Source organism: Peromyscus californicus, unplaced genomic scaffold (genome assembly GCF_007827085.1).
Source record: "Peromyscus californicus insignis strain IS unplaced genomic scaffold, ASM782708v3 Scaffold_20__1_contigs__length_68692818, whole genome shotgun sequence".
Taxonomy (NCBI): Eukaryota; Metazoa; Chordata; class Mammalia; order Rodentia; family Cricetidae; genus Peromyscus; species Peromyscus californicus.
In genome coordinates, this window is record NW_026294503.1 from 550,018 (window position 1) to 575,785 (window position 25,768).

The 25,768-nt window shown below is 42.0% G+C and overlaps 1 protein-coding gene across 2 annotated transcripts in view; it reads left to right on the forward strand.

Moving 5' to 3' along the window:
- Positions 1-1,691: 1,691 nt before the first annotated feature.
- Sdc2 (syndecan 2) overlaps positions 1,692-25,768 on the forward strand; it is a 113,286-nt gene continuing 89,209 nt past the window's right edge. The window contains exons 1-2 of one of the 2 annotated variants that reach the window (XM_052747575.1): positions 1,943-2,050; positions 21,161-21,201. In XM_052747575.1, the coding sequence (XP_052603535.1) occupies positions 21,163-21,201 (39 nt within the window). In that variant the 5' untranslated portion in view covers positions 1,943-2,050; positions 21,161-21,162. Of the gene's footprint in view, positions 2,051-21,160; positions 21,202-25,768 lie in introns of both variants that reach the window. The other variant, XM_052747574.1, reaches the window with a different exon arrangement.

Below are 25,768 nucleotides of genomic sequence, written 5' to 3' on the forward strand. Positions count from 1 at the left end.
AACCTTCCACTGCTCATGGTGTTCTTCAACCACAAAATGTTTGCCTTATGAATAAGTCCATAGTTGATTCTTCCAGAAGCCAAGCTTACTCTTCTATTTTCCCCTTTTGACTGTCAGTATTGTAGGCTGCTCATAAGCACCGGGAAGTTGGTAGTTCTCTGAGCTAGAGTTGATGTCTTAAATTAGGGTTATGATTCTCCTGTTAATTTTTCCTTTGAGATTCATAGCAGTGATTTATCACTAAAACATCCTAACAGTCATTTAAGATGTGACCACACAGTTTAGTCTAGGTTCTAAAATGACTACGGCTTCATGGCTGCATCTTTATGTATGAGTGTCTTAAAGGGGAACAGTTTTTATATGGTATGGCTTGAGCCTTGGAGTAATATTGCGTATTTTTAATGTATCCTAAATGATAATGAAGTGGTGACCAATTCTGAAAAGTCCCCGGCCTCTAGGAATAGGCACCGTAAAACAAAATGGATCCATAATTAATTCAGAGGAAAACAGCGGTAGAAATTAGAAGGGTCTGTACCTGCCTGGTTCTGTAGCACAGCACAGCAATGAACTGCAAGGCAAAGCCTGATACTTCAGATCAGTCTTCTCCATGCAGAAAATGCATACTCATTATTTTCTTCAAGCCAGAAACGACTTTACCCTTCTCTGAACTTTCCTTTCATCTGCTTTTATCTAGAATCTCTATCTAATTTTTCATCTCTATTTGTTGCTTCCAAATGTAAACACCACTATGTGAAAACTGAGCTTAGATGGTGCCTGAGGGATGAGGGGTGAGTACAAACTGTGAGCCGCAGAAATGGCTTTTAAACCTTCTATGAAGCTGAGCTTTAGAGCTTCATAAAAGCGGTTTCAGATCCTGATTTCTCTGCTTTTTCGGGGCGGGCAGGGGGCCGAGGATAATCTTAACACGCACTTGTTACACCCATTATCATCTTTCCTGGATTGCAATTTTCATGATCTGATGACTTGTGAACACCGTAATTGCTTGAAGAGTATCTATAAACTTTCTAATTTTTCCGACTCTCATCGCTGTTTCTTTCTAGTGACCTAATCCTCACAAGTCAGAAAAGGCTCAATATGTCCATCAGCCCTTCACTGATTTTTCTTCAGAAAATTAAAGCGAAGGGGAAAAAAAGGAAGGGAACAGAGTGACAGAAAGGGGTGGTAGAGAGAGGAGAGGGCGTTCAGAAGGGGAAAGGGAGAGCGAGAAAATGAAAGAGCACTAAGGTTTGCAGAGGCACGTTCCTGGGGCAGCCACTGTACGGAGTCGCGGGCTCCCACTGGCTGTGGAACATGCCAATCGTAGTGTAATCCTGTAGGAATTTCTCCCGGGTTTATCCCGGAGTCATTGCCCCTCCTTTCCCCTAGTCGCCCGGAGGAACCCAGAGCTGCAGGCGAGGAAGAGAGGGAAGGTGGGGGCGGAGGAGGCGGAGGCGGAGCAGGACCTGCGAGAGGACGCAGAGGGGGTGGGGGGTGGGAATCGGGGGGAGGACCCGGGAGGCGGCGGCGCTCAGAAGGAGGGGCGCAGCAGCCAAGCCACTAGCCCGCCCCGGAGCTCTGTTCTCCAGATACTCCCAGAGCTCAGGCCGCGCGGATCGCGCGTCCCCGCCGTTCTGCATCCCAAACTTCAGCGGCAGCCCCCTTTCAAGCTGTCGGCTGCTTGCTTCAATCAGACTGCACTACGACCGGGACACCGAGTGGAAGCACACAGCCGAGTAGGACCAACCCAGGAAAGCAGCCTCGCAAAGCAGCAACTCCGGGTTGGGAGAGCAGACGCCAACAAGTGAGAAGGCGCCGGGTTCCCGGGGCGCGGAGCGAAAGCCGGAGCAGGCGCCAGAGGAGACAGCTAGCGCCCGGAATCTGAGCCCGAGCCGAGCTCCCTGCGGCAGCTCAGCTCCGATATCTCTAGGCCCGCTGCACTGTGCTCTGGGCTTCATTTCATCCGGGTTGCGAGCCACGTCTTCGGGGGAATATGCAGCGCGCGTGGATCCTGCTCACCTTGGGCTTGATGGCCTGCGCGTCGGCGGAGACGGTAAGTGGGCCAAGCCGAGGACGCGCGCTGTTTTGGGTGCCCAGGCTACGAGAGGAGCCAGCGGGTAACTGGGGAGCGCCACCTGGGGGGAATCTGCCACCCGTCGACATGGGGCTGCCTAGAATCTGCTGGGACAAATGAGCTCTCTTTCCCACCGTTTACCCTTGGTCCCCTCTTGCATCCCTTCTTGAGCTGCTACAGGGAATGGGGGCACAAGACTTGCACCTCAAAGGCTCATAAAGTCACTCTCAACTTTTCACTCTCGGGATTTTGTGGTGTAGTCCTGGAAGGACAGAAGGCTAAGAGTGGAGGGTCACGAGAGCACCACTAAGGGTTGGGAAAGGATCCTGTAAGCTCTGAGCGCTGGGCAAGCCCCAGGGACCGAGTTGGGAACCTTAGGGAGGGTCTGTTCCTCGAGATATCAGCCCCCAACTCCAGGCTTTGTGCTTGACTGAATGCAAGTTTAGGGAGACGGGGCGGTATTAAAGAAACTTGAGAGTATGGGGAGAGGAAAGTTTGTAGAAGTTCATTTGTTTGATGCCCCCTGTTGCTGCAGCAAAGCACCCACACGACGTGGAGACGCAGTCGGTGGTCTAGTTGGAGGCTATCGGCCTCGTGGAGCTTTCGGGAACAGACTAGAGCTCTGGCTTCTGATGTCTTCCACGAATCCTCCGCGTGGAGAGAAGCCCAGGGCTTTAGGGGGAGAGAGGAAATTTTAGTCCAATGGCGCCGGAATGTAAAATGGAAAGGTGAGGGTGCTTATGACATTGCTATGGTCCGCAGAGCCTCTCTGACTTCTGGGGAATGAAGACTTCTCTCCTGCCACCCTCATGATCCTATGGATCTCGTACTTCTGTGAGACTGTCTTCCAGTGCCAGCATCATCCCCTCTTGGTGGCGGTGGGAACTTGATTTCTCCTCGAGATTGCGTTTCTGGGATTGGAGTTTGTTTCTAGCATTGCCCAATGAACGCCCTCTAATGGCAGCTGCTTCCAGGCCAGCGACTAGTGTGGTAACCCCTACCTGGGCCACTGCAACTGTTTTGGCAGGTGGAAGCCCAAGCACCTTCTATTGGCATGCAGTCCCAGGGCTTCCTTCTCAATTAGGAAGTGCTACTCTTTCCTTTCCTCTTGTTCTCTGTGCCACTGCTTTGGCATCTAGTAACTTGTCCAATTTGAATTAATGGAAAGGTCCCTTTGAAAATACTGTGTATCTTTATTGGGCTTGGGATTTTCTCCCTTTCTGGCCCTAGGCGATTAGGGAAACCTTTTGGCATCCAGCACAAGGTGGACATTTGTGATGGGGCAAGGCAGGGGAAGCTACCGTGTGGGTCAGAAGGTCGCTGTGCATTGTTTGAGGCTGGAGAACTTAGAATTGGAAACTGGGTATTTGAGCTTTTGGGATGTAAAAGTACAACTCTGAGACTTACAGGCTTTCTCACTGGCAAATGATGTTTAATCTGTGAGAATTAGTCGTCCTTCCCAGCTAGTTCTGAACTTCGGCTTGTAAACCAAAAGGGAGTTATTCTGTGTTTATTTCAGAAAAAAAAAATCATTGCTCATCTGTTGCAAAATAAGGCAAAAGAACAGCTTAATAAATTGATTTCCAGAGCGGTTCCCTTAAAACTGCAGAGTTGGGGGACCTTTTATTTACAGCGCCCTGCTGAGAGACTTGCTAGGAAATGTTCCCATTTGGGGATTCCAGGGAAGAAAAGCCCTTTGGAGTTTCTGTGTGGGTTTGCTAGCTCCTTAAGGTGTGGTGGGGTTTGTTGCCTTTGTTTGTTTTTCCTGAAATATGCTTGTCTCCTCTTCCTGCCAGATTTCCCCTGAAGTCTCTTATCTTTAGGGGCTCTACCATTTTCTCAGTTCAAACCAGAATTGAATGTTTTCCAAGTGAACAGCTTTATTGGAAAGATTATGTTTTGAGCCCTTGAACTGTCATTCAAAGAGTGATTAAATATTTTTAAAATGTCAACTTGAGAATCCTACATAGAGCCTTTGTTGGGCAGTGAGTCAGTCTTTCTCAGTAAAAGCTGTTTCAAAACCCAGACCGGCTAATAGCCCATTTACATGGCTTCCCTGTTTCTTATTTGCTTCACATAGAGCAGCATAAATATACCAAGGCTTGAAAGACATGACTTTTAAAAGTTTAGCTATTATAAAACGTTATTTCCAGCACTTTGTATTTTAATTTGGAAACTGCAATGGTGTCCTGGGATTTAAAAGTAGTGGTTGTCTGGGCTCTAAGACTTTTGGCAAGGAAGGAAAAATGTCGGCAGCCAGTGAGTTCTTTAGATTTATACTTAGCTCAGAGGGGAGATAAGCTTCTCAGGCACTACAGTTCAAAACTGTTTGGGGAAAGGAACTAGGGGCCCCTTCCTGAGGATAGAGACAGTAGGGAAGCCTGTTTCTAGTGACCCATTCATGCTTTCCACTGGCCGCTGAGGACTTTCACTGCCGGAAGGATGGTGACTGGGAAGGCCAGCTGAGTGGGGCGGCAGTGACATGCTGCTAGGGTTTCTGTCCATGTTTTACATGACTGTTTATCTTTAGAAATAATACAGTGCAGACTTCTATAAACATATAATTTGAACTGGAAATATGTTTAAGGAAAGGAAGCATTTTGAATTGGTGGAATTTTATAAACATGCTTAGATGTGTGTAAATTAAAAGAAACTGTCAAGTCATATGGAGCCATGCGCTACCTCAAAAGGCATTATGAAAGCCAAGCTCTGGGAAGTTTTCACTAGAAAGGAAATTAAAGTTGAAATACTATAGTTCTTAGCAGTCTTTCTCTAAACGTATTTTGTCAGTTCTGATGGGGCAAATTACTTGCGCTGGAGAGTTTGACAGAAACAAAGACTCTTTATCTCTCAGTTCAGTATTAGCAGTAGACTGTCATTTAAGAAGGAAAGCTCAAAGGATGGGTGTTCAAGCAAGAATTTGAGTATGTCTTTCAACATACTCAATTGCTTATGGGACTTGGTATGCCTTATTCTTTTCATTAAAAAGTGTTAATCAATAAATAGTACTTTTGCATATTTATAAGATACCCTCTGATATTTTGATTCATGTATGCATTATGTGATGTTCAAATCAAGGTCATACAGCTTGTTCTGGTGTTGTCTGCCATTCAAAGAGCAGCCTACCAGTGGGCTGTGTAACATGAGCATAAAAATGGCACCTTGGATAATCATTAGTTGAGAATTTTAAAAGGTCAGCTAGTTTTTCCAAAAGCAAAACTCGTTTTTCAAGCCTCCAGAAGACCCCAGCACACACACACCAGACCTGCCCATAGTTAAGTTTGAGTCTTCTTGGACTGTCTGTCCGGAGGCTGACTTGGCTGTACAGAGTCCAGCCAGCTCTATCATTAAGGTTTACAACGAGTCTAGTCAAGCCATTATGCTGTTGGCATGTCTGCTGGTTGTGACCCAGCAGGTCCTGGAAGGAATGCCTCTGAGCAGAGGTTCTCACCAAGCTGTCCTTCCTCCCCTGCCAGAAAATCAAACTACAAGATCTGCCTGTCATTCTGTCCTTCCCAAGGCAGAAAGAAGGCCTACCATTCTTCATACCTGTGCCAACAATACATTCCAGTATCTGAAAGTCACCTCATTCTTTCATGGAGTAGGAACCAAAACAAAGTCTCAGGACCCGCATCACAAAGACGAGCTTTTACTGAGAACAAAGTCATCCTGTTTGAACTTTTTAGTCTGCCACACCATTTTAATTCTAGTTCCATGGACTAGAGTTTTGAAGAAATCCTTGATTTAGTCGTTCATCATGGTTCCTGTTTGTACCCTGCCTTTACCTCACCAATGTATTAACTCTGCCATTTACTCAGCGGGCAAGTCTTCCTACTAGGTGCTTAGGTGCTGGGATTAAGCCTGCAAATCTTCTGTGTCTCCTTAGTAGTTGTGTATCATCATTGGCCTGCTCTGTGGTATCACTTTGATGATGTTGTTTGTGGTTCAGAAACTACCTTGTGTACTTGTCATGGCCTGAAGTCTGAATGCCTTGGCCAGCTTTGTAAACTGCTCCAGGCTAGTGCCACTTCCTAGTTACTCCTTCCTGGTGACTGTTGTTACCATTCCTTAGACCCAGCTGACTTTCAAGCATTCCTCCTTTAAAATTCTGTGCATTAAACCTAATAGCTTTTCATGATTGTTCCAGTCCAACCTCCTGTTTTTGTGCTTCTCTAAGTAGGAAGGCAGACTAACAGTCACTGGAAGGACATAAAAATACAGATCTTAGAGGCTTATCTCAAATTTACACAGCGCCTCAGTGAGTAAGTGTGTGTGGTGGGATAATTTGTATCTTTTACAAAGCATCTCTGGTGGTTAATAGTGAGTCAGCTGCCCCTGGGAATCACAGGTTACCCCATCATTATGGACTGCCCTGTATCCCTTCCAGATCTCTCAGCTGTGGCTGGGGGTAAAGCATAAGTGGTTTGGCCTTGGGGGGTCCACAGGTCTGGGTTCCTGTGATGGTGCTTTGCCATTTATTCGTTATGTTAGAGCTCACACAGAATGCAAAGCTCCAAGCCACTTAAAAATGCCTCTGTATGAGTAGATTGGACCCCCAAAATGAGCTTATATCATGAATGTTGACTGTCTTGAGGGTACAATAAAGGTATCCATGAATGGCAAAAAGCACTAAGTGGTTTTCTTCCTTCCTTTCTCTTGCCTTGTGTTCTTAGCTATGGAATACAGATACAGCACTAAGTGTTCCTTAAGATCGCTTACCCTCCTATGTATCTCACATCAAAATTGGTGCCATCTGAGGGGAGGGGTGGTACCTATAACTCTGCTCTGCACAGCACTGAGCTCAGGTAGGAGCCAGGACCTGGTAAACCACTGTGGATCATGAGACTTTCAGCATGGATTCTGGAGCACTGGGAAGACATGGATTAATGGGTACTTCTTCTTAGCTCAGTTTTGCTCAGCTCACTGATGCTGGAATGCTTGGGGTTCTTGGAGTCCACCAGCTGCATGTGGCCTGGGCCAGTTTGCAGCTTTGTGCCCTTTCCGCTTCAGCTTCATTATCATGGCAGGGAAAGTGAGAAGGTAAACAAGACACAGATGCAGAGTCCCACATGTTAGCCAGCCGTGCTCATTTACCCTTGTTCTTGCATTCTTCAGCTTGGTTGAGAGACCAACCAGATATTCAGAGGTGTTAGGTCTCACTCACATGCTGGTGTGAGGCTGGACATGTAGCACAAGGAGGAAAGGTGTCAGTAAATATGGGGACTTGAGATTCAGGAAGGGAATGTTTTCCTCTTTTCAGGGTTGTAAATGTGAGGAAACTCTCCACTTAGCTATCTCAGCTTCAGGATATATCATATATATATATATATATATATATATATATATATATATATATATATATATATATATATATATAATCCTTTAATGCTAGCACATGGGAGGCAGACAGGTGTACGTCTTTTGAGTTTGAGGGCCACCTGGTGTACATAGTGAGTTCCAAGCCAGGCACGGGGGATACATAGAGATACCTCGTTTTAGAAACAGAAAATCTCAATAATACTATGACAGTCTGTTTCTAGGACAGATTGAGTTTAGACAAGTATGGGGAAGGGTGCTTCTGAACTCAAGGGACAAGATTGAAACAGAATTGTGAATGTCTGTCCTATCTTGGAATATCTGGAAGACTTGGTAAGACTTGGGGAAGGAGAGACCCTTGCAGTCAACAGAGATTTTCTGTTTCAATCTCTTAGGAACAGAGTGAAGAATGCCCATTCATGACCTCGCCTACCAGCTGAGAAAACTGCCATTAAAGACAGGCTCTCAGTTTCCTTTCCTCTGCAGTTGAATTTGTTTTATGAGAAGTGTTACAAAGATGCAGAGTCAGTGTGACCTCTACACAGTACTTTGTTGTTGCTTTTTCCTTCCTTGTTATACAGGTACACTCAATACCGGTAGTACTGATACTGAGCCTGCAACGAATACAGCGGGTCTCACAGGAAAATGTCACATGGAACAAAATAGAGAATTATTAAGGGAAAATTACAAAGAGTTGCAAAAAGCAAAAGATATAATTTTTGTATAATTTTCCCTTAGAATTGAAAAAAAAAATAAAATGAAGCTAAGACATATTAAGACCAGGCCCAAATGGGGCATTGTACACGTTATTAAGCACTACATCCCCTGTGGGTATCTACAAAATGATGGAGCTGAATTGGAGAAACTCTGCCATTAATATTTAGTTCTTTTCTCTTCTTTCAAGGTATTGTTGGGGAAATGTTAGATTAGTCATTGCCAAATAATTCATGAGCTTTTAAATTTTATTTTTAAATTAACAAATCAAAGTTATATATGCTTATTGTGTAAATATGTTTTAAAGAGAAACACTTCTGAGTTTATTTTTTGAAGCAAGGAATTCTCTCACATTACAGAAAGATAAGTTGTTTGTGGTAGCCAACAGTGATCTGTTAGTGTGAACACAGCATTCATCACGTACTAGGCTTGGCTACATTGCTCTGGATACTCATGACCCAGCTTGTAGTGGTTTTTCATATGCTTATAAGCTAATATAATTATAGCATTGTGACTGGTTGATGGGGTGGGATTCACTTTCATTCTAGATAGAGGTCAGCATGACTCATTGATGACATTTAGGAGGCTTTAGGCCTTGATCCAGGTGCCTTCCACTGCTTCCCTCTTCAGCAGTGGAGTTTGGTTCATATGCTGTAGAGAACATAAACAAGAATGAGAATGAGCAGGCTCTTCAGTAGCCTGGCTTGGAGCCGGGACTCTAGAGTTAAGATTAGCCCGGGGTAGAATATATTTACCCTGTAACATTGGGCGTATTTATTATTCTCTGTGCTCATTTTTGTCACCTGTAAAATGAACCATGCTAAAATAATTTCTTAGGATTTTGTGAGGTGAAATAGATGGGCTCTTTTAGTAACTGGCATGTTAGTTTGCCATTTTAGTTATAGCTCCTGTTTTTCTGCTTCCTAAGGAGAAATACATACATACCTCATGAGCTCACGTGATAAGCACTAGCCAAGAGTGGCTCAGAATATCCATAACAGAGCTAGCTTTCTGTAGTTAGCTCTTGCTTCCATCTAGGGGTAAATCAGCTCTATGCTTACACTGATCCTAAGCTGTTCTCTAAAAGTGAGTGATGTGAGAAAATACATCATTTATTATCTCTCATTGATGAAAGGCTCCTCACAAGGACTGGACACGCACGTAAATGTTAAAAGTGAAAAACCAGTTTCTGGTAGTGATTTTACCACTACAGATCTGTTCAGAGTGAATGATCATAGCTGGGTGAACAGTGTTTTCAAATGTGCTCACTGAAGCTCTGCTTACAGTAGTTTTTTAAAAAATGGGAACAGCTGGAGTATATAATAATAATGACTAGATCAATGGCTCCAATGCTCATTAAATCTCATATAGCCATTAAAAATGTGTTTGCAAATATAACTAAGTTGGGGAACTTTATATAGATTAAAAATTAGGATTTGAAAATTTGTGTAGTAAATCGCTGTTTATATTAAGATTATATGGATACGTAAATTTATATATCAATACAGCTATTCATCTACTACACATGGACTTGTGTATGCGATGGAATTGTAGAGAGAATGAGAAACACACATATACACATACACACACAGTGCTATAAATTGAGAGTATCAGAGTAAAGTTGATAGATTATATTGATATCCTTATTGTGGTATTTACTATGGTTTTATAAAACGTTATCAGCTAGTGGGCTTGAAAGAATCTTGATGATTATTTGTTACAACTAGGCATGACTCTGTAATTGCCTCCTCAAAAAAAAAGAAAGAAAGAAAGAAAGAAAAAAAAAGCCCCAGACCTGGAGGACTTTACTAGTCAGCACTGCAGGCCTTTCAAGGAGCAAGTAATTGTTATCCCAGAGCTTAGTAGAGAATGATGTGACTGGAGGCTGCTCTTTGCCATTGTATGAGGTGAGCACCACCCTATGTCAAAGTCAGGAAGACAAATCTACAGGTCAGTTTCACTGGTGCCAAATTTTAAATAGGTATTGCCATGTTGCTTGTAGCCATAATGTTCATTAAAAGAACCGTATGACTCCATATAAGAACTATACAAGGAATGCTTTGACATCAGGAAAGCAATGCAGTATTTACACTTCAAGGGGGATAGTAGTATGGTCATCTCAACAGATGCAGAAAACCGCCTGATAATAAGCACATAGAGAAGATTTGAACACTGGTCCTTAAATTCTGGTAAATGGGAGTTTACTATATTAGGGTTAGTACATCTGTGCCAGTGACTTAATTCACTTGACATGTTTAGGAACCGAAAGGCCACTGTTTATGAAGTTGTTAGGCAACAGTCTTGTTGTATGGGTGACAGGTGTGTGGCAGTCCACTAAAGGCAGGGATGTAACACATTGGTTTAACTCATGTGGAGTTCTAGTTTGAGCATTTCCAGTACCTCCTGTGCACTTCCCTGAATTCACATGAATGCAGGAGATCGTGTTAAGGCTTTGGAGTTCTGTAAATCACAGTTTTGTCTCTGGTGTCACTATTCAAAAGCCACAAGATCGAGGGATGTTTCTTACCACTGCCAAGCTTGTTCCTTAATGTAAAACTAAGGCTTATAGTGTTTGCTGTTTTGATACTTTGAAGATTAGCTTTAATATTTTGTTGCTTTGAAGATAAGCTTTAATAGCCAACATAAAACTTGACCTATAGCTGGCATTTTAAGCATGTTTGTTTTACTATTCTTTAAGCTTTATGATTCTGAAATAGTCTCTGATAAAAGTTTATTATATGTGTATATATATGTATATGTAGATATGTATATGTATATATATAAATACATATGGACATATCTGCATTTCTCACTTGCATCTTGTGACATACACCAAGTGGTGTACATGGTCACAAATGTAGGACCAGCTATTTGTTTATTTGGCCAGGGTAGGTGCACTGCTGAGTAGTGTTTTTTCTTTCTCTTATCATCACCGCATTTCTGGAGTTACAGTTAAAGCACACAGAAAACTTACAAAACAAATGTCATTAAGACGGGAAAGCCAAGAGTAACTCTTGAGATTATAAGTGTAAACTGCTCAAAGAAAGCCAACATTGGATCCTTAAATTGTAAATAGCAACAGAACTAAGTTCACTAATAAATTAAAAATTCATGTCTCACCTCTGACACCATTTATCTAAGAGAGATATTTTGATTTGTTTATATTATTTTGATTAGATTTTGTAATTATCCTGATTAGTTATTGAACTAAGTTTTATGTTTAATTGGTCTACTAACACTTAACGTATATTATTATATACTAGCTCTTGACCAATTTTTCAAACTAAAAATAAATTACTTCTTGGAGCTTACTTTCAGTCAGCTCTTATCTACTTTTGGTTACTTATTCTCTTGGATTCTTCCTTCCAATCCTTGTAACAATTAGTGGATGCTGTAGCTGGAATTTTTAAAAGATTAATTAATTGGTTAATTCTTGTTTTTTTGAGGCAGAGTCTGACTACATAGTCCACGTTGGCCTGTAACTTTGTGGTCTTCCTACCTGAGCCTCCTTAGAGATAATATTATAAGCATGTGTCATCACATCCAGCTGTGTTTTGTTTTAACATGGAGAGAGTGTGTGTGTGTGTGTGTGTGTGTGTGTGTGTGTGTGTGTGTGCATGTTCATTCCTGGCATGTGTGGAAGTCAGAGGATCACTTAAGGAGAGTTGTTTCTCTCCTTTTACCATATAGGTTCTGAGGATCAAACTCAGGTTGTCAGACTTGGCTGCAATCACTTTTTTTCTTGCTGAGCTTTCTCACAGGGCCCTGGATTTGACATTTATGATGTGATGCATTGACTAAGGTGCCATAGTTAGTGACATGCTTATCTGACCTACTAGTATTTTTTTTTTCTTGTCATCAAACATTTCTTTTCTGGCTTCTCCCTAATTCCTGTGTTACTGTTCTGACACACACATGAAGAGCTAAAACACCAACAGAGCACGTGTTATGTGCAACATACAGCATCAGTGTGGCTCATGTGCTTTGTGTAACATGAATAATTTAAGGTGATATTTAGCTAGCTTACTCATTTCTAGCAAAATCTGTACTCCAGATAATTCCTTTGCTGGTTCATGAACCTTCTAGCCAGTTGTGGGAGGAAGAGCCAAGTCCCCAGGGATTTGGAAGATCCAGATGGATCAGGGACTGAAAGCAAGTTGATTCGGAGGAATACTGTAGAGATAAAAGCTTCCTGGAGATAAGAATCAGGGCTGGATGCAATACCGTGTGAATTAATACTGTATTTTTTTTTTTCTGATGAGAAAAAGCTGCTATTGTAGGTAGAGAGATAAAGAGCATTCCTTGGATTTTTATACTAAAAATATGTCAACAGTGTACAGGAAGTGAGTCCAGCATGCCCATGGCCCAGGTAAAGATTCTCCTTTGCTGAATTGTTTTTGCCAGCATTGGAAGTAGATTAATCCTTTCTTTCAACAGTTTCCTCTTAAAGACTGCTTTCCTAAATTATTGAATCATTTAAGTGTGTTTGTTTCAGTCATTTTCAGAAAAGAAGTTTGTGGGATGATTTTTAAAAAGAATTTCTTGAAGGGCAATAAAACTAAAGATGACTATCTCTGTTCTCCTGCCTTTGGGTTAGGATTGTGATAGAACTTTCCATTCTTAATTTGTGACTGTTACCTGACTTCAAGGAAGGGTGACTTGCCAACTTGTACTCTACACTCCCCACCCCTGAGTTAGAGCTTCAATTTTTCTGGCTTGCTGCAGAGTCCTGTTGTGATACCATAATCTCTTAAGCGTGTAGTGAAAGTTTCAAGTTTCAACTGAACTCATTCAGTTAACGGGTTCAGGCTGGCATAACAAAGTGCCAGTCCTTCAGTCTCCTGACTAGTCTAATTCTTTCAGCTACTAGGATTCAGAGTTCTTCACCAACATGTAGTATTTTGCTTTGATGAGTTCTGTCTACATGCTTCCCTTTGGTGGTTGGGTCACTAAAATCTATTTGTTTTGGGTATTGGAGATTTAATCTGGGACCATGTGAATTACAGGTCCTAACCACTGAGATGCACCCCAAAGCCTCAGTGGAAATCTCAAATTCTAGGTCTTCAAATTTCTGGATGTGATGTGGGAAGTTCATATAACTTATCTACACCTCAGTGTTCACATCTATAAGAAGATTATTCATCACAGTGGCCACCTTCCTGAATTGCTGGCATGGTTCGGAGTCAAACATTTAGAAGACTATCCTGTGTGAAGTTTGCAGTCTCATTGTTTATGATGATTGAAATGGATGGTTCATAAAATACATTCATCAGACAAGAGTTTCCTATGAACAAGAGATGGCGGTGAGGGGTGAGGGTGGGGATTGGGGAGGAGGCTGTTGCTGACATAAGAATATCAGAGGGAAACTTTTCCCCTTTCTGCTTCCCTCTTCTCTGTATGGCTGTTTTGTTTGGTGGAAGGAGGGAGCGTCTTAACCTTAATAGGCTTCTTAACTGGGTGTAGAGGGTTTCATTGTAGAGTAGTCTTCTCAACTTGTGGTACACAGTATCACATCTGGAGGTTGCTGGCTCATGCCTGTCATCCCAGCATTTAGGAGGCTGAGGAAAGTAAAAGACTGATGAATTGTTTACTTGCCTAGGCGTCATACTGAGACTCTTATTTCTTTTCATCTGGGCCTCACATTCATAAAACTAGAGTCTATAAGGGTGGTGCCCAGCTCTTGGTTTTACAGAAGCTCCTCAGCTGAGTTTTATCTTCTAGAAGATATGAGAACCTTTGCTTGAGGTGGCTTTTTGTCTTCTCTGTCCTAGAAGGTCTTCTGGCAGGCAAGACTTCAAGCTCCAGGAACCTAATGGCTGTGCCAGGCTCCTGCATTTAGGAAGGGCTGGCCTTGTTCTCTTCTACCACCTTCTCTTTCCCTCACTGAAATAGGTATCTACTGGATGTACTTTTTGATAATTGTTTCCTTGAGTTATGATATATCTGGGAGTTCTTGAGACAAAAGATGACACGTTTGGAAATTGATTTTGTCTTTAAAAAAAAGGTGTCCTTACAAAATAGAAACTGGGGAGGTGGTTCCATCCACAAACTGTCTTCCTTGCAAGCACAAGGACCAAAGTTTCATCTCCAGCACCCACCTAAAAACAGCCAGACTCTGTGGCATGTACTTGTAATCCTAGCCCTGAGGTCACTGGCTGGCCAGCTTAGCCTAATTGGCCAGTTCCAGACCAAAGAGAGACCCTCTCTCAAAACACAAGGTAGATGGCTCCTAAGGTTGTCCTCTGGCTTCCACATGAAGATTCACCCATATATGCACATGCACCTGCACACATATGTGCACATCTGGTGAACACACATAAAATGGAAACATTCACATTCTTGAGGAAAGCGTTCCCTAGAGGAACAAAGGATGTTTGTCCTCTGTTCTGGAGCAGAAAACATGTTTGGTCAACTCATTAGACTTGCCCGAGCTTTGCTCTGAGTGGAGAACTTGTGTGTTTGGTTGATTGGAATAGATTCCAGGATTTGCCTGAATACACTGATCATGTGTTAAGTCTTACAAATGGCATCAAGGTTGCTTTCTTATGGTTTCTGCATTTAAGTTCTGCATCATGGACCTGGTTCGAGTTGCTGCCTTCCACACAGTGCTGTTGTTTGCCGTTGAAGAAGGAAGGGAGGACTTCAGACTGGGAACAAGACATCTGACATGTCTGAACTGTCTTTAGTTCTCACTTAAGCAAAAAGCAGCAGCCCATTATCGCATCTATTCATAGTTTACTTTGTTCACAAATCTAATTTGGGCACATGTTTGCCCTCATTCAACCCTAAAAACCACAATTTTCCATCTGTTAAATGAAAGAGGATAACTTTAACTGACACAGAAGGAAAGAAAGACCTTGCATAAAAATTCTGGATCTCTCAAAGCTTTTAAAAATTGCTCTGCAGGATAGCATTAAAATGCTAACCTTTTAGAAACTGCTACTCCATATATATCTGTCCTATAGTTGAGATGAGTGTTCTGAGAAAGCTGCAATTATGAGCCACTCAGAGTGGCTCAGAGGCTTAGAAACCCAGTAAGTCTATGAATCTAGAATGATATTCAATATTACTGCTTAGTTTTTGGTGATGATAGGGTTAAATGGGCCTTCAAAAAATATCAAGCTCAAGTGTAGCCTAATCTTAGAAGTCAAGTGAGTGGAAATGGGATTTCCCTCTCTCATTCTCCACTGTGTCTCTGGTAGGTAGGTAAACATCCCAGAGTGTTAAATGTAATTATTATGTAGCAGTGTTTTTCTCAGTAGATATTGAGGCCTATGAGTTGGTACATCCAGCTTTGGGCCACTGGCACTCAGTGTATGGGGACCAGCAACATCTGCCTCAGCCAGGAACTTGTGTGAAATGCAGATTTTGTGCCTCCATCCATACCCACACATCATTCTCCTTACTTCCCATTGGTCTAAATGTAGTCATATGGCCGGAAAGGTGCTGTGTGCTGGGAACCACAAAAATTCCTCTGAAAGATTCTGTTGCAAGCTAGCTTTGGAGAACAGCTGACCCTTGGCTCTCATCGCTGACAGCACAGGCAGTATTAAGTGAGAGCTCCTGGCTGGAGAGCACAGATAGTGGTTTCAATCTTTGAAACAACTGCCTAAGAGATTGCAGTCCTCAAACTTGGAGACCAGTGCATTTGGACCTTGCTACCCAAAATGTAGACCAGCAAGCAGGAGCATCATCTGAGAGCTTGTTAGAAATCCAGAATCTGGAACCCCACTGAGACTTACTGAATTGCAGTTTGCATTTTAACAAGATTTTTAGTGACTCATAAGAGCACACTAGAGTTTGTGGAAAGCGGCTTTACAGAAATAACGAGTTTCCTTTATAGAAGTCAACCCCTAGAATGCCTTTAATTTACAAGTCTAGCGAGGAGGCAGAACATCTGCTTTGACTTCTGCCTGGCAGTCACTCAGGGAGGCAACCAACAAGGAGCAAAGGACAGATTCAGAACTGCTGCCTAGAAGGACCGGGAGCATTCTGACAGTGGCAATCTGTCAGCCACTGTGAAGTGAGTGATGGCAGTTCAGATCCTTGCAGGGACACATAATGAAAATCCCACTTTAAAGTGGGCTAATACAGGGAACTTCTTGGCTCACATAATGGAAGGGTGCAAGTGTGCTGGCTTCAGGTGTCAGAGAATGATGTGATCTCAAGAAACCAGGTTTGATCTCCCTCTCAGCTCAGTTTCCCTTTGTTAGCATCACTTCCTGGAAAACAATGGTGCTAACAGCTAAGTTATTAAGAAAAAGTCTTCAAATATAGTGGCTTAAATGGATTTATTTCTCATTACATAACAATCCAAAGACTGGTGAGAAATCTCTGCCTTGCTCTTGTTCAGCTCTCAGCTGTAAGACCAGGGTGACTGTGTCACCCTTACAAGTTCCCAGCCAGGAAAGAATCAAAAGGGCCACAGCCTGGAAGTATAACACATCATTCTCCTCACATCCTATTGGTTGAAATTCAGTCACATATCTGGAACAATACCATGCACAGTGGAGAATGCAATCTTCACACACATTGTCATGTGCCCACTCACACATGAAGAGAATGGGACACTTTTAGATATTGATGTTCAGGAGAAAACAATCTGGTAATGAGATAGAGTATGGCATCTCTGGGCTAACTCCTGAGCCTGCCCTCAGGAGTTGCAGCAGAGAGAGCCCCCCTTTATCTACCAGCTCTCTGTCTACTACTCCAGCAAGAATTCAAGGTTGGTTTCTTGTTGACTCTTCCTTGGCCTGACTTACACGCACCAAGCATGGAACCACATATGGAGAACTCATCACTTGAACCCTATATAGTAGGACTATAGTAGAAAGTGAATGATTTCCAAATATGGATGGAAAGACTCTTGCCTGAGAGGGAATACTGTGGGATGGGTCCCATCTCCCCTTGTCTCCTTCCATCACCTGTGTTCTGACTTCCCATTATAACTTTCCTCTGTTGTCAAGCCTAATCCTGACTTTAATGAATGAAATGCATGGTGCACACAGCCATTTGCCTTGGCCTCACAATCCCAAGGCTCCATCATGGATGTGGTTCAGGTGTCCTTACCATTTATGTCTGTGTCTGTTCACTGACACATCAAATAACAAGCTTAGTGCAGAATGAGTTTTATCTCACACTTAAACATCTGGCAAGAAACAGAAGTAGAGAACTTGGTGTGGGGCCTAAAGTGGACAAAGGGTTTTGCTGTCTCTCAGCATCATCAAGTTGGAACATTTGGAGATTATGGTCCTGTGGGAATAAGTTCATTTGTTGGCTGTATTGGTGTACTTTTTAATTTTAGGTCCTTTACTTTAGTGGTTGGTAAATTTGAACCTAGATGGAGATAAATCTGTTTGCCTTTGGGAAATGCTTTTCTCAAATACCCTAAATTAAGTGAATTAAATGTTTAATTCCTACAGAAGTATAGAGGCTTGGAGCCAAACAAAGTGTTTTACAAAAATGATTTGAGCTCACTTCCCATCTTTCTCAAGCTTTTGTTTGCTTTACTGTGTTTTTTTAGACCTTACTCAGAGAACAAAGGATTAGAAGTGGTTCTAAAACTAAATCATTAATCTGCAGGAATGATGTAAATAGTAAAATTAGACTTATATTCAGCTACAGTGCTTTAACATATACTGTGTAATGCTTTAAAGAAAGAGTTTTGACGTCTGCAGTGATAAAAAGAAATATATAACAGTCAAATAACATGCCATTTCCAAGCCTTTCAACCGAATACTTATTGTCCTTTTAATAAAAATGGGGATTTGGGGCACATCTGATGTAAATGAACTAAAATTTTATTTGCCAGAACTCTGTGTATTCCGTTAATAAGATTTACTCCAAACACTGTTGTTGGTTTAATAAATATTAAGGGAACATTTGTGATATGCCTCCTGGCGTTTGCTGTTTTTCTCCTGAGCATTAACTACTCTTGTGAGTCTTTACCAGGCTGTCTTTGTTGTTTCGTGCCTTGAGGTACAAACAGAAACAGAAAACCTGGAGGGTTCAAACCGTAAACTTTTTACAGATGTGTTTAGTATTCACTGAGTTAAATCCTTTTTTGTTTATTGAATGAAAATATATTTTTTTCTTAGCATTTTATGCATGTAGGAGGTTTGGTTTTTCTTTTACTAGAAACTTAAAAAACAGTAATAAAAATGACTAGCCAGATGAGATGACTTGCCTGGACATTTTATCTTCCTAGATCTTCCGTTCTCTTGGACACTGGTGTGAATAAGTGGCAGCGACCTCTAAGGAGATTGATTTGGGTTGGACACAAGGAAGAGCTTTCTAAATGGCAGGCAGATGGATAGACCAACTGGGCAGTGAGGGCTGGTGTGGTGTTTGTGGGTGGCTCTTTGTTTTGGGTCTTCAGAGGAGACACTGTCCATCCTCTGGCTGTGTAGACCAGCTGACCTTCCCCAGTTCCTTGTAACCCTAGAAGATGCTGTTGTTTTTGCAGTTTGAAGTTGGACACTCAGCAGCTTCACATGCATTTTACTTTGGTTTTTGATGACTTGGTCTGATAGAGGCTAAGAATCTTTTGTTGTCTTTAGTAGAACTGTGGGATTTTAAGATCTGCTCACACTAATGTCAAATGTCTAACTTGGGGGGAACATAACCACTGAAATTTGACATTGCGTTCAAGTGATTCTGACAGGCATCTACCATGTGGAGTAGTCAGTTTTACTCTCTCATGTGAATCGAGAAGCATGATGGGGGGGGTGGGGAGTAGGTAAAACCATCACTCAGAGAGTGTCCTTGATAAGGAGGAAGAGAGCCTCCAAAGGGGTCAGTCAGAGGCAGTGCAAACCACATGGGAGTGTAGCTGGATGGGCCACTGTCCCAGCCTCTGCGGCTTGGGGAGGTAGTCCTAGTTTCCCAGGAGTTCACTGCTCTATGTGTTGCCACAAGAACCAGCATTGCTTCCAAGATGCTCATTCTGTGCCATGGGCCATCAAGCTAAACTTTCTGTATGAGGTTTAAATGACCACTATGATAAACACCATTGAAATAAGTAAGAATCAGGAAACTCTAGAGTAGGAATTACTTTTTCTACTTGCTTCTTTTCTTCTAATGTACTTGTTTCCACGATTCATTCTTTATTTTCGGTGGCCCAAGGCTGGCTTTTCTGTTATTCACCAGCTTAGACCATTGTCAAATCACACAGTCTCTTTTTTGCTCTTCTGCTGGTCTCTGCAGTCGGATGCCCAAAGGTCATGAAATGGCTCTGCTTGGCATTAAGGAAGTCAACTTTCTCCAAGTGCGTTAAAGTTCCCTAAAATCCCAGTGCAGTTTGGCCTTGTGTCCCATTCTCCTCTCTTTCCTTTATAGCCAAGAAGTTGTGAGTTAGAATGCAGTAGTTGTTCATGACTAACCACTACCTTTTCAAGGTGCCGCTTCATGTAACTCCTCTCAGATAGGATGGAGAGCACTTCTGATATGGGGAGTCCAAGTTAGAACAGGAGGTGAAGTTCTGACTGTAGGGGTTAAATGTAGAGACAAGAGTCAACCAAGATGCAAGGGCCAGCTGTCCCCACTCCATGCTGATAACTTAGCTCCTTCTACATTTTAAATTCTGAATTTTACCCACTGGGCATAGTCTGGCTCTTTTGGAACTGAATAGTTTTCTTAAATATGAGCGATTGTACATGCCAAATGGACTGTATTCTGGGGGCCTCAAGGAGTTGATAAAGCTTCTCTTCTACCCAGTGTGATAGATTTAGGACCTTTCCATTAAAAAATTTCCCAAACACCCATGAACTTCATGGCAAGAATTCTTAGAGGCAGAAGAAAACCCAGCTACCTTCAGTACACACCAGGCACTGGCTTAGCAGACCCAGCATGCTCTGAAGGTGGCTTGCTCACCGCAGTTCACTATCACACCACTGAAATGTACACTCATGGTTCCCACCCTCTATTCTGCAATGTCTGAACACACTAATGCTTTAGAGTCACTGCTCTAGGCTAAGAAATACAAAGCTCGGGATGACTTCTGGCAGACCTCACCCTGTGCCAACAATTTTAGTTCCACTTTTAAGATTCTCTGCAAAATGCAAAATTTGATACAGAGCTAAAGCCGAAAACGTTCTTCATGTTATCTGGAAATTATTTATGCCTTGCAGATAGTATATAATTGTCAAATAATATTTTCTGCTCACAGTTGATTTGTGTCTACAATGTATAACAGATCTGTTAAGATATTATTTACTTACCATAAATATTCATCCTTTTAAAATGTTATGTTCAGTGGGTTTTGATATATTTAGAGTTCTGTAAGAACAGTCACCACAATCAAATTCTAGAACATTTTTGTTACCCCTCCTCACATCCTCATTATCAGTCATGTCTTCTACCCACACCAAGTTCTAGGAAACCATAATGTTACCTTGTGTCTATAGATTTGTCTGTTCTTGTCACTGCAACAGACAGAGATCATTACTGAAAACCACAACCAATCAAAACACAGAGTTGTGGAGCCCAGTCCCAATGGATACATCTAAAACAAAACAACTCCCCACCCCATCCCCCTGCTCTTAAGGTTTAGAGTATATCACAGAAGAGGGGATGAAAAGATTTTAAGAGCTCAAGGGTCAGGTCAGCCCTGAAAACAAATATACATTATGCAGATTGAGCAGGTTATACCTAGAAATATATATGTATATACATATATGTATGTAACAACAGCTAATGTAAAAGAGGTCATGAATTTGAAAGAGAGAAAGGAGAGGTTTATAGGAAGCTTGGAGTGAGGAAAGAAAAGGGAGAAATAATGTAACTCCATTAGAATCTCAAAAAGAAAAGAAAAAAATAAAAACAAAGAAAAAATAAAAAATAAAGTACCCAGGCATGGTAGGCATGTCTGTAATTCCAGCACTTAGGAGGCCGAGGTAGAGAAGATTGTTGTATGTTTGAGGCCAGCCTGAGCAACACAGTGAATTCTAGAGGATCCTGGGCTACAGAGTGAGCCCTGTAAACAACAGCAACAACAAACTAAAAAATAAGTAGCAGACTGATTGGTTTGCTGATGGTTTTATTCTTTTTCTTTTCTCTCAGACATGGGAGGCGTTATGGAGTCTTCTGGAGCAGTTCATATGGTGGGTCTTGTCCTTTGCCTGTCCCTGTTAGTAAATAAGGACTTAGCTAAATGATGAGCTGAAAATAGTCCCACTCATATAATTAGAGAATGCCAATTCTCTAAGCTATTTTATTTTATGGTGTATGAAAGTTTATATTTGTGATCTTTGTTTCCTGGTTACTTTCTTTTCATATTATAAAATACCCGATAAAGAGTTGGGAGGGGAATCAACCCAACACTTTGCTCTGATTCTTGTTTCTTCTCATGGACATAGTTGAAGGCAGATTGCTTTACTTAGAGAGTTGTTAACTGTGGAAAATTATCTGTATGTTCTTACAGCATGTTTAGATTTTATTCCTGTGGGGATTTAGCACTATGGTATGGGTTTTTAATTGTTGACAGCTGGTAGTGTAATATAATGATAATAATAATTGGAAATAATGTGGTTCCCCTCCTAAGCTGTTAGCTTTAATGCACTGGATGTTTTTGATCAGAAGTCTGGCAAAGCCTTCAAGTAGAACCATTTGGAGGAGACCCATCCTAATTTTTAGTCAGAATGTGTTGAGACTGTGTCTTGCTGTGATTTGTTACAACGATTTTCATTGTTTGATTTTAATGTTTTCCACATAAAAACACAAAACCAGCCAACACTCAACAACATCTACCTAAATACACTCTCTGTGGAGTCTGTGAACAGAAGCAACTATGTGTTTGTCTTCTCTGAGAGTTGCCAGGCTCTGCGGGGCCACACATGCATGCCGGCAGAAATCTGCCAGTAACCCGGCCACAGGAGAGGGAGGCAGAAGCTGAGGCTGAAGCAGCTTGGTGCTTATCACTTCTGTGGGGGAAGAGCAACTTGCCCGTTCTCCAGATAACTGTCTATAAACCATAAAGGAGATTCACAAAGTTATTTTTCTTCCCTCATTGTCTTTAGTGAAGTCTGCAAATTCTAAAACATAATTTATGAGTGAAATTTATTTTGTATGGGTTCTTAAATCTCCATAATACATTTTTCAAAATGTTTCAAAATTGTAAGTATTCACTAGTTAGTAAGTCTAAAAAAGACTGTGCTATTGAAAATCAACGGAGCTAGGGTGGAGAGATGGCTCAGCCCTGAAGAGGATGTAGGAGCTGGGGTGGAGAGATGGCCCAGCCCTGAGAGGATGCAGGAGCTGGGGTGGAGAGATGGCCCAGCCCTGAGAGGATGCAGGAGCTGGGGTGGAGAGATGGCCCAGCCCTGAGAGGATGCAGGAGCTGGGGTGGAGAGATGGCCCAGCCATGAGAGGATGCAGGAGCTGGGGTGGAGAGATGGCTCGGCCCTGAGAGGATGCAGGAGCTGGGGTGGAGAGATGGCCCAGCCCTGAAGAGGATGCCCTGATTTTCTGAGTCTGGTTCCCAGCACTCGGATCAGGTCTCACAACTACTGCAACTCCCACTCCAGGATCCATCCACAAGTGGTATACATTCACACAGACACATAAATATGAATAAAAAGTAATAAGAATAAATATTTAAAAGTGATTTGGATAGAGATTTGAGGAAGCTTAAAAGAAAACTAAATAAGAACATCTAATTATATTGAATTATTAAAAAAATAACTCTTTTGCTTCAAAAGTCTTCTGTCACCAGATTATCTAAATTTATGCTTAATAAGGGAAAATATTTTAAAATCCTTGTGGAGTTTGGATTGTTTGTATGTTTAGTATACAATTAATTATATGAACAAATAAGTAGCCTCTCATGATTTATGATGGCCCCTAATTTGACAAATTTAGTACGTGGTTGTTACTTAGAACTGATTGGTTCTCAAACACACCTTTACTTTTCTCAAGAGACTCCTTGGCACAAGATGAGTTGTGCTAATTATAGTTGATCTAAGAATCCAGCCAAGAAAACTTGGTAATGATGACTTTATTTTTAAAATACACATTGCAAATCCCTCTTTCAAATCTACAAGTAGAAAATATTTTGCTAAAGCTAAGTTTTTAGGCATGTTATGTTTCCAAGAGAACAAAGCTGAATTATTTTCACTTTCAAGTACCATAGGATTGGAATTGAGAAGCATGACAAGGACAAGGGACCTGAGGTTGGGCTTAGGAAGTCGTGTCAGCGCTATAGACGTAGCAGTACTTACAGTGGTCACTCTGGCTATTTGACTCACCTTCACTGTTGTGTAATTCTGCCTGTTTAAGTGAACACTGGCATAATAACAGTTGGAGCAGGGCTTTCACATCCCTGGCGCTCTAGGCACCTTTCCACCTCACACCATTTATGTGTGATATTCAGTGTGTGGACAGCCAGCAGACTTCTGTTGAAGTACTTGCATCTGGGGAGCAGCTTGATAAAGCAAAACAGAGAAATCTGTTGGCATTTTGAGAGTGGAGTCCACAGAAGATGTTGTTTGCAGTGTGCTGAAAACATAAGGTCCCAGCAGCCAGAGCAGGCCTGGTGCCAGGCAATCTCACTTCCAGAGAATAAGGAGGGCTGAGCAGTCCTCCAGGGATTAGCTCCAGCTCAGCAGCTGCTGTCTGAGTCTGATTGTGCACATCCTGCTCTAAGAGGACCTGCATTAACCCTCAGCCCCTGGGGAACCTCAGGGCTGTCTTTTAAACAAAAGACTCTTCCAGGGACAACTAAGGACTAAAGCCAAGATGATATGGAGGTCAAAAGAAGGTAGCTCACTGGGAGGGTGGATTTGAGGAAGCAGCTGAGCAGAAGTGAGGGAGGGCTTGAGGAGCTGAGAAGGGCAGAAGCTCAGAGAAGTTGTGGCTGTCTTAGTCATTTTCCCATTGCTATGAAAAGACACCAAGGCCAAGGAAACTTACAAAAGAAAGTGTTTAATGGTTGTTCACAGTTTCAGAGGGTGAGTCTATGACCATCATGATGGGGAGCATGGCAGCAGGCAGGCAGACACGGCACGGGGAGAGTAGCTGAGAACTTACACTTGTTCAACAAGCATGAGGCAGTGAAAGTGAATTAATTGGATGAGCTTTTGAAATCTCAAACCCCACTCCCTAGTGACATACCTCCTTCAATATTACCATCCTTCCTAGTCCTTCCTAAATAGTTCCACCAACTGAGGACTGAACATTCAAACATATGAGCCTATTGGGGCCATTCTCATTCACACCACCACAGTGAAATCTGTGTGTCCCCATTCTCCAGTTAGAGCTGATACACATCCCTGAATTACCACATCTAGCACCACAGATGATCATGTGTATTTTTGAAAACTGAGCTTAAAGAAGAAACTTCAAAGAAAGCATTTCAGAAACTGGAGAGGTGCCCTTCCAGAAGACCTGAGTTCATTCCCAGTACCTACATTGCAGGGCTCACAATATCCTGTAGCTCCAGCTCTCAGCGGTTCAATGCTTCTAGCCTCTAAGGGCATGTACACACACATGTGTACATACCTATACACAGATATACATGCAGTTAAAAATAGCAAAAGTATATATTTGAAAAAAAAAGAGCATGGGGGCTGGAAAGATGGCTCAGCAGTGAGGAATATTAGCTCTTCTTCCTAAGGATCAAGGTTCATTTCCCAGCATCCACATTGCCACTCACAACTATCTGTAACTCCAGTTCCAGTGCCTTCTTCTGGCCTCCATGGACACTAGGCAGAGAAAATATCTATATGCATAAAATAAATAATTTTTTAAAAGAAAGTATCATGGAATTGTATATTAATCACTTTTGTGGACTATCCAGGCATAATGGAATATTTTTTTTCAAGTAGCATTTTATCAGTGTCCAAATGACTAGTGAATAGATCATTGTAGTAAGTTCTGTGTATATGTAAAGGCAGAACACGTATACTCGAGCAAAGGCTTCTCTGAGAACGATGCTTCTCTAATGGAATGAATTCTCTTGTTTAACTATGGTAGTATGAGGCTCAGGACTGCACTCTGAGAGAAGTTATGGGCTGAAGCCTAGGGAAGGCAGATGAGCTTACATTATGTGTTTAAGAATGTGTGGGGGGTAGCTGAACCAAGACTGTCCAAGTAACAGAAGTCTTTGTCAGAGAAGATGCCATCTTGAGTTCTCTAACAATGTGCTGTTATGTCACATCTGTATTGAGTACTGAATGACTCCTATGCTTTGTTGTTTTAACAAGATCCCTAGAATCTTTCCTGTGGGTGAGTAGGTTGCTAATTTCATGTAGTAACACAGTAAATGCAAACCAACCAGTGGATCATGATGCTTTCTCTCTTTTTTGTCCAGTTAAAGGATTGAGATGTTAGGTTAGGGTTTTCAATATTATTGTGTTGGAGAATATTATTGTAAGGTATGTTACTTTTGTTTTTATTACACTTGTTTAACTCTGTGAAGTTACTGTGCCTGTCTAAAACACCTAATGGTTTAATAAAGAACTGAATGACCAATAGCAAGGCAGGAGAGAGAAATAGGTGAGGCTGGAAGGCAGAGATGATAAATGGAAGGAGAAATCTGGGAGGAGAATAAAAGGAAGAAGTAGTCAGAGAAAGAGGAGGAACCCAGGGGCTGGTCAGCCAGCTACACAGCAAGCCCCAGAGCAAAAGTAAGATTTACAGAAGTAAGAGAACAGGAAAAGCTCAGAGGCAAAA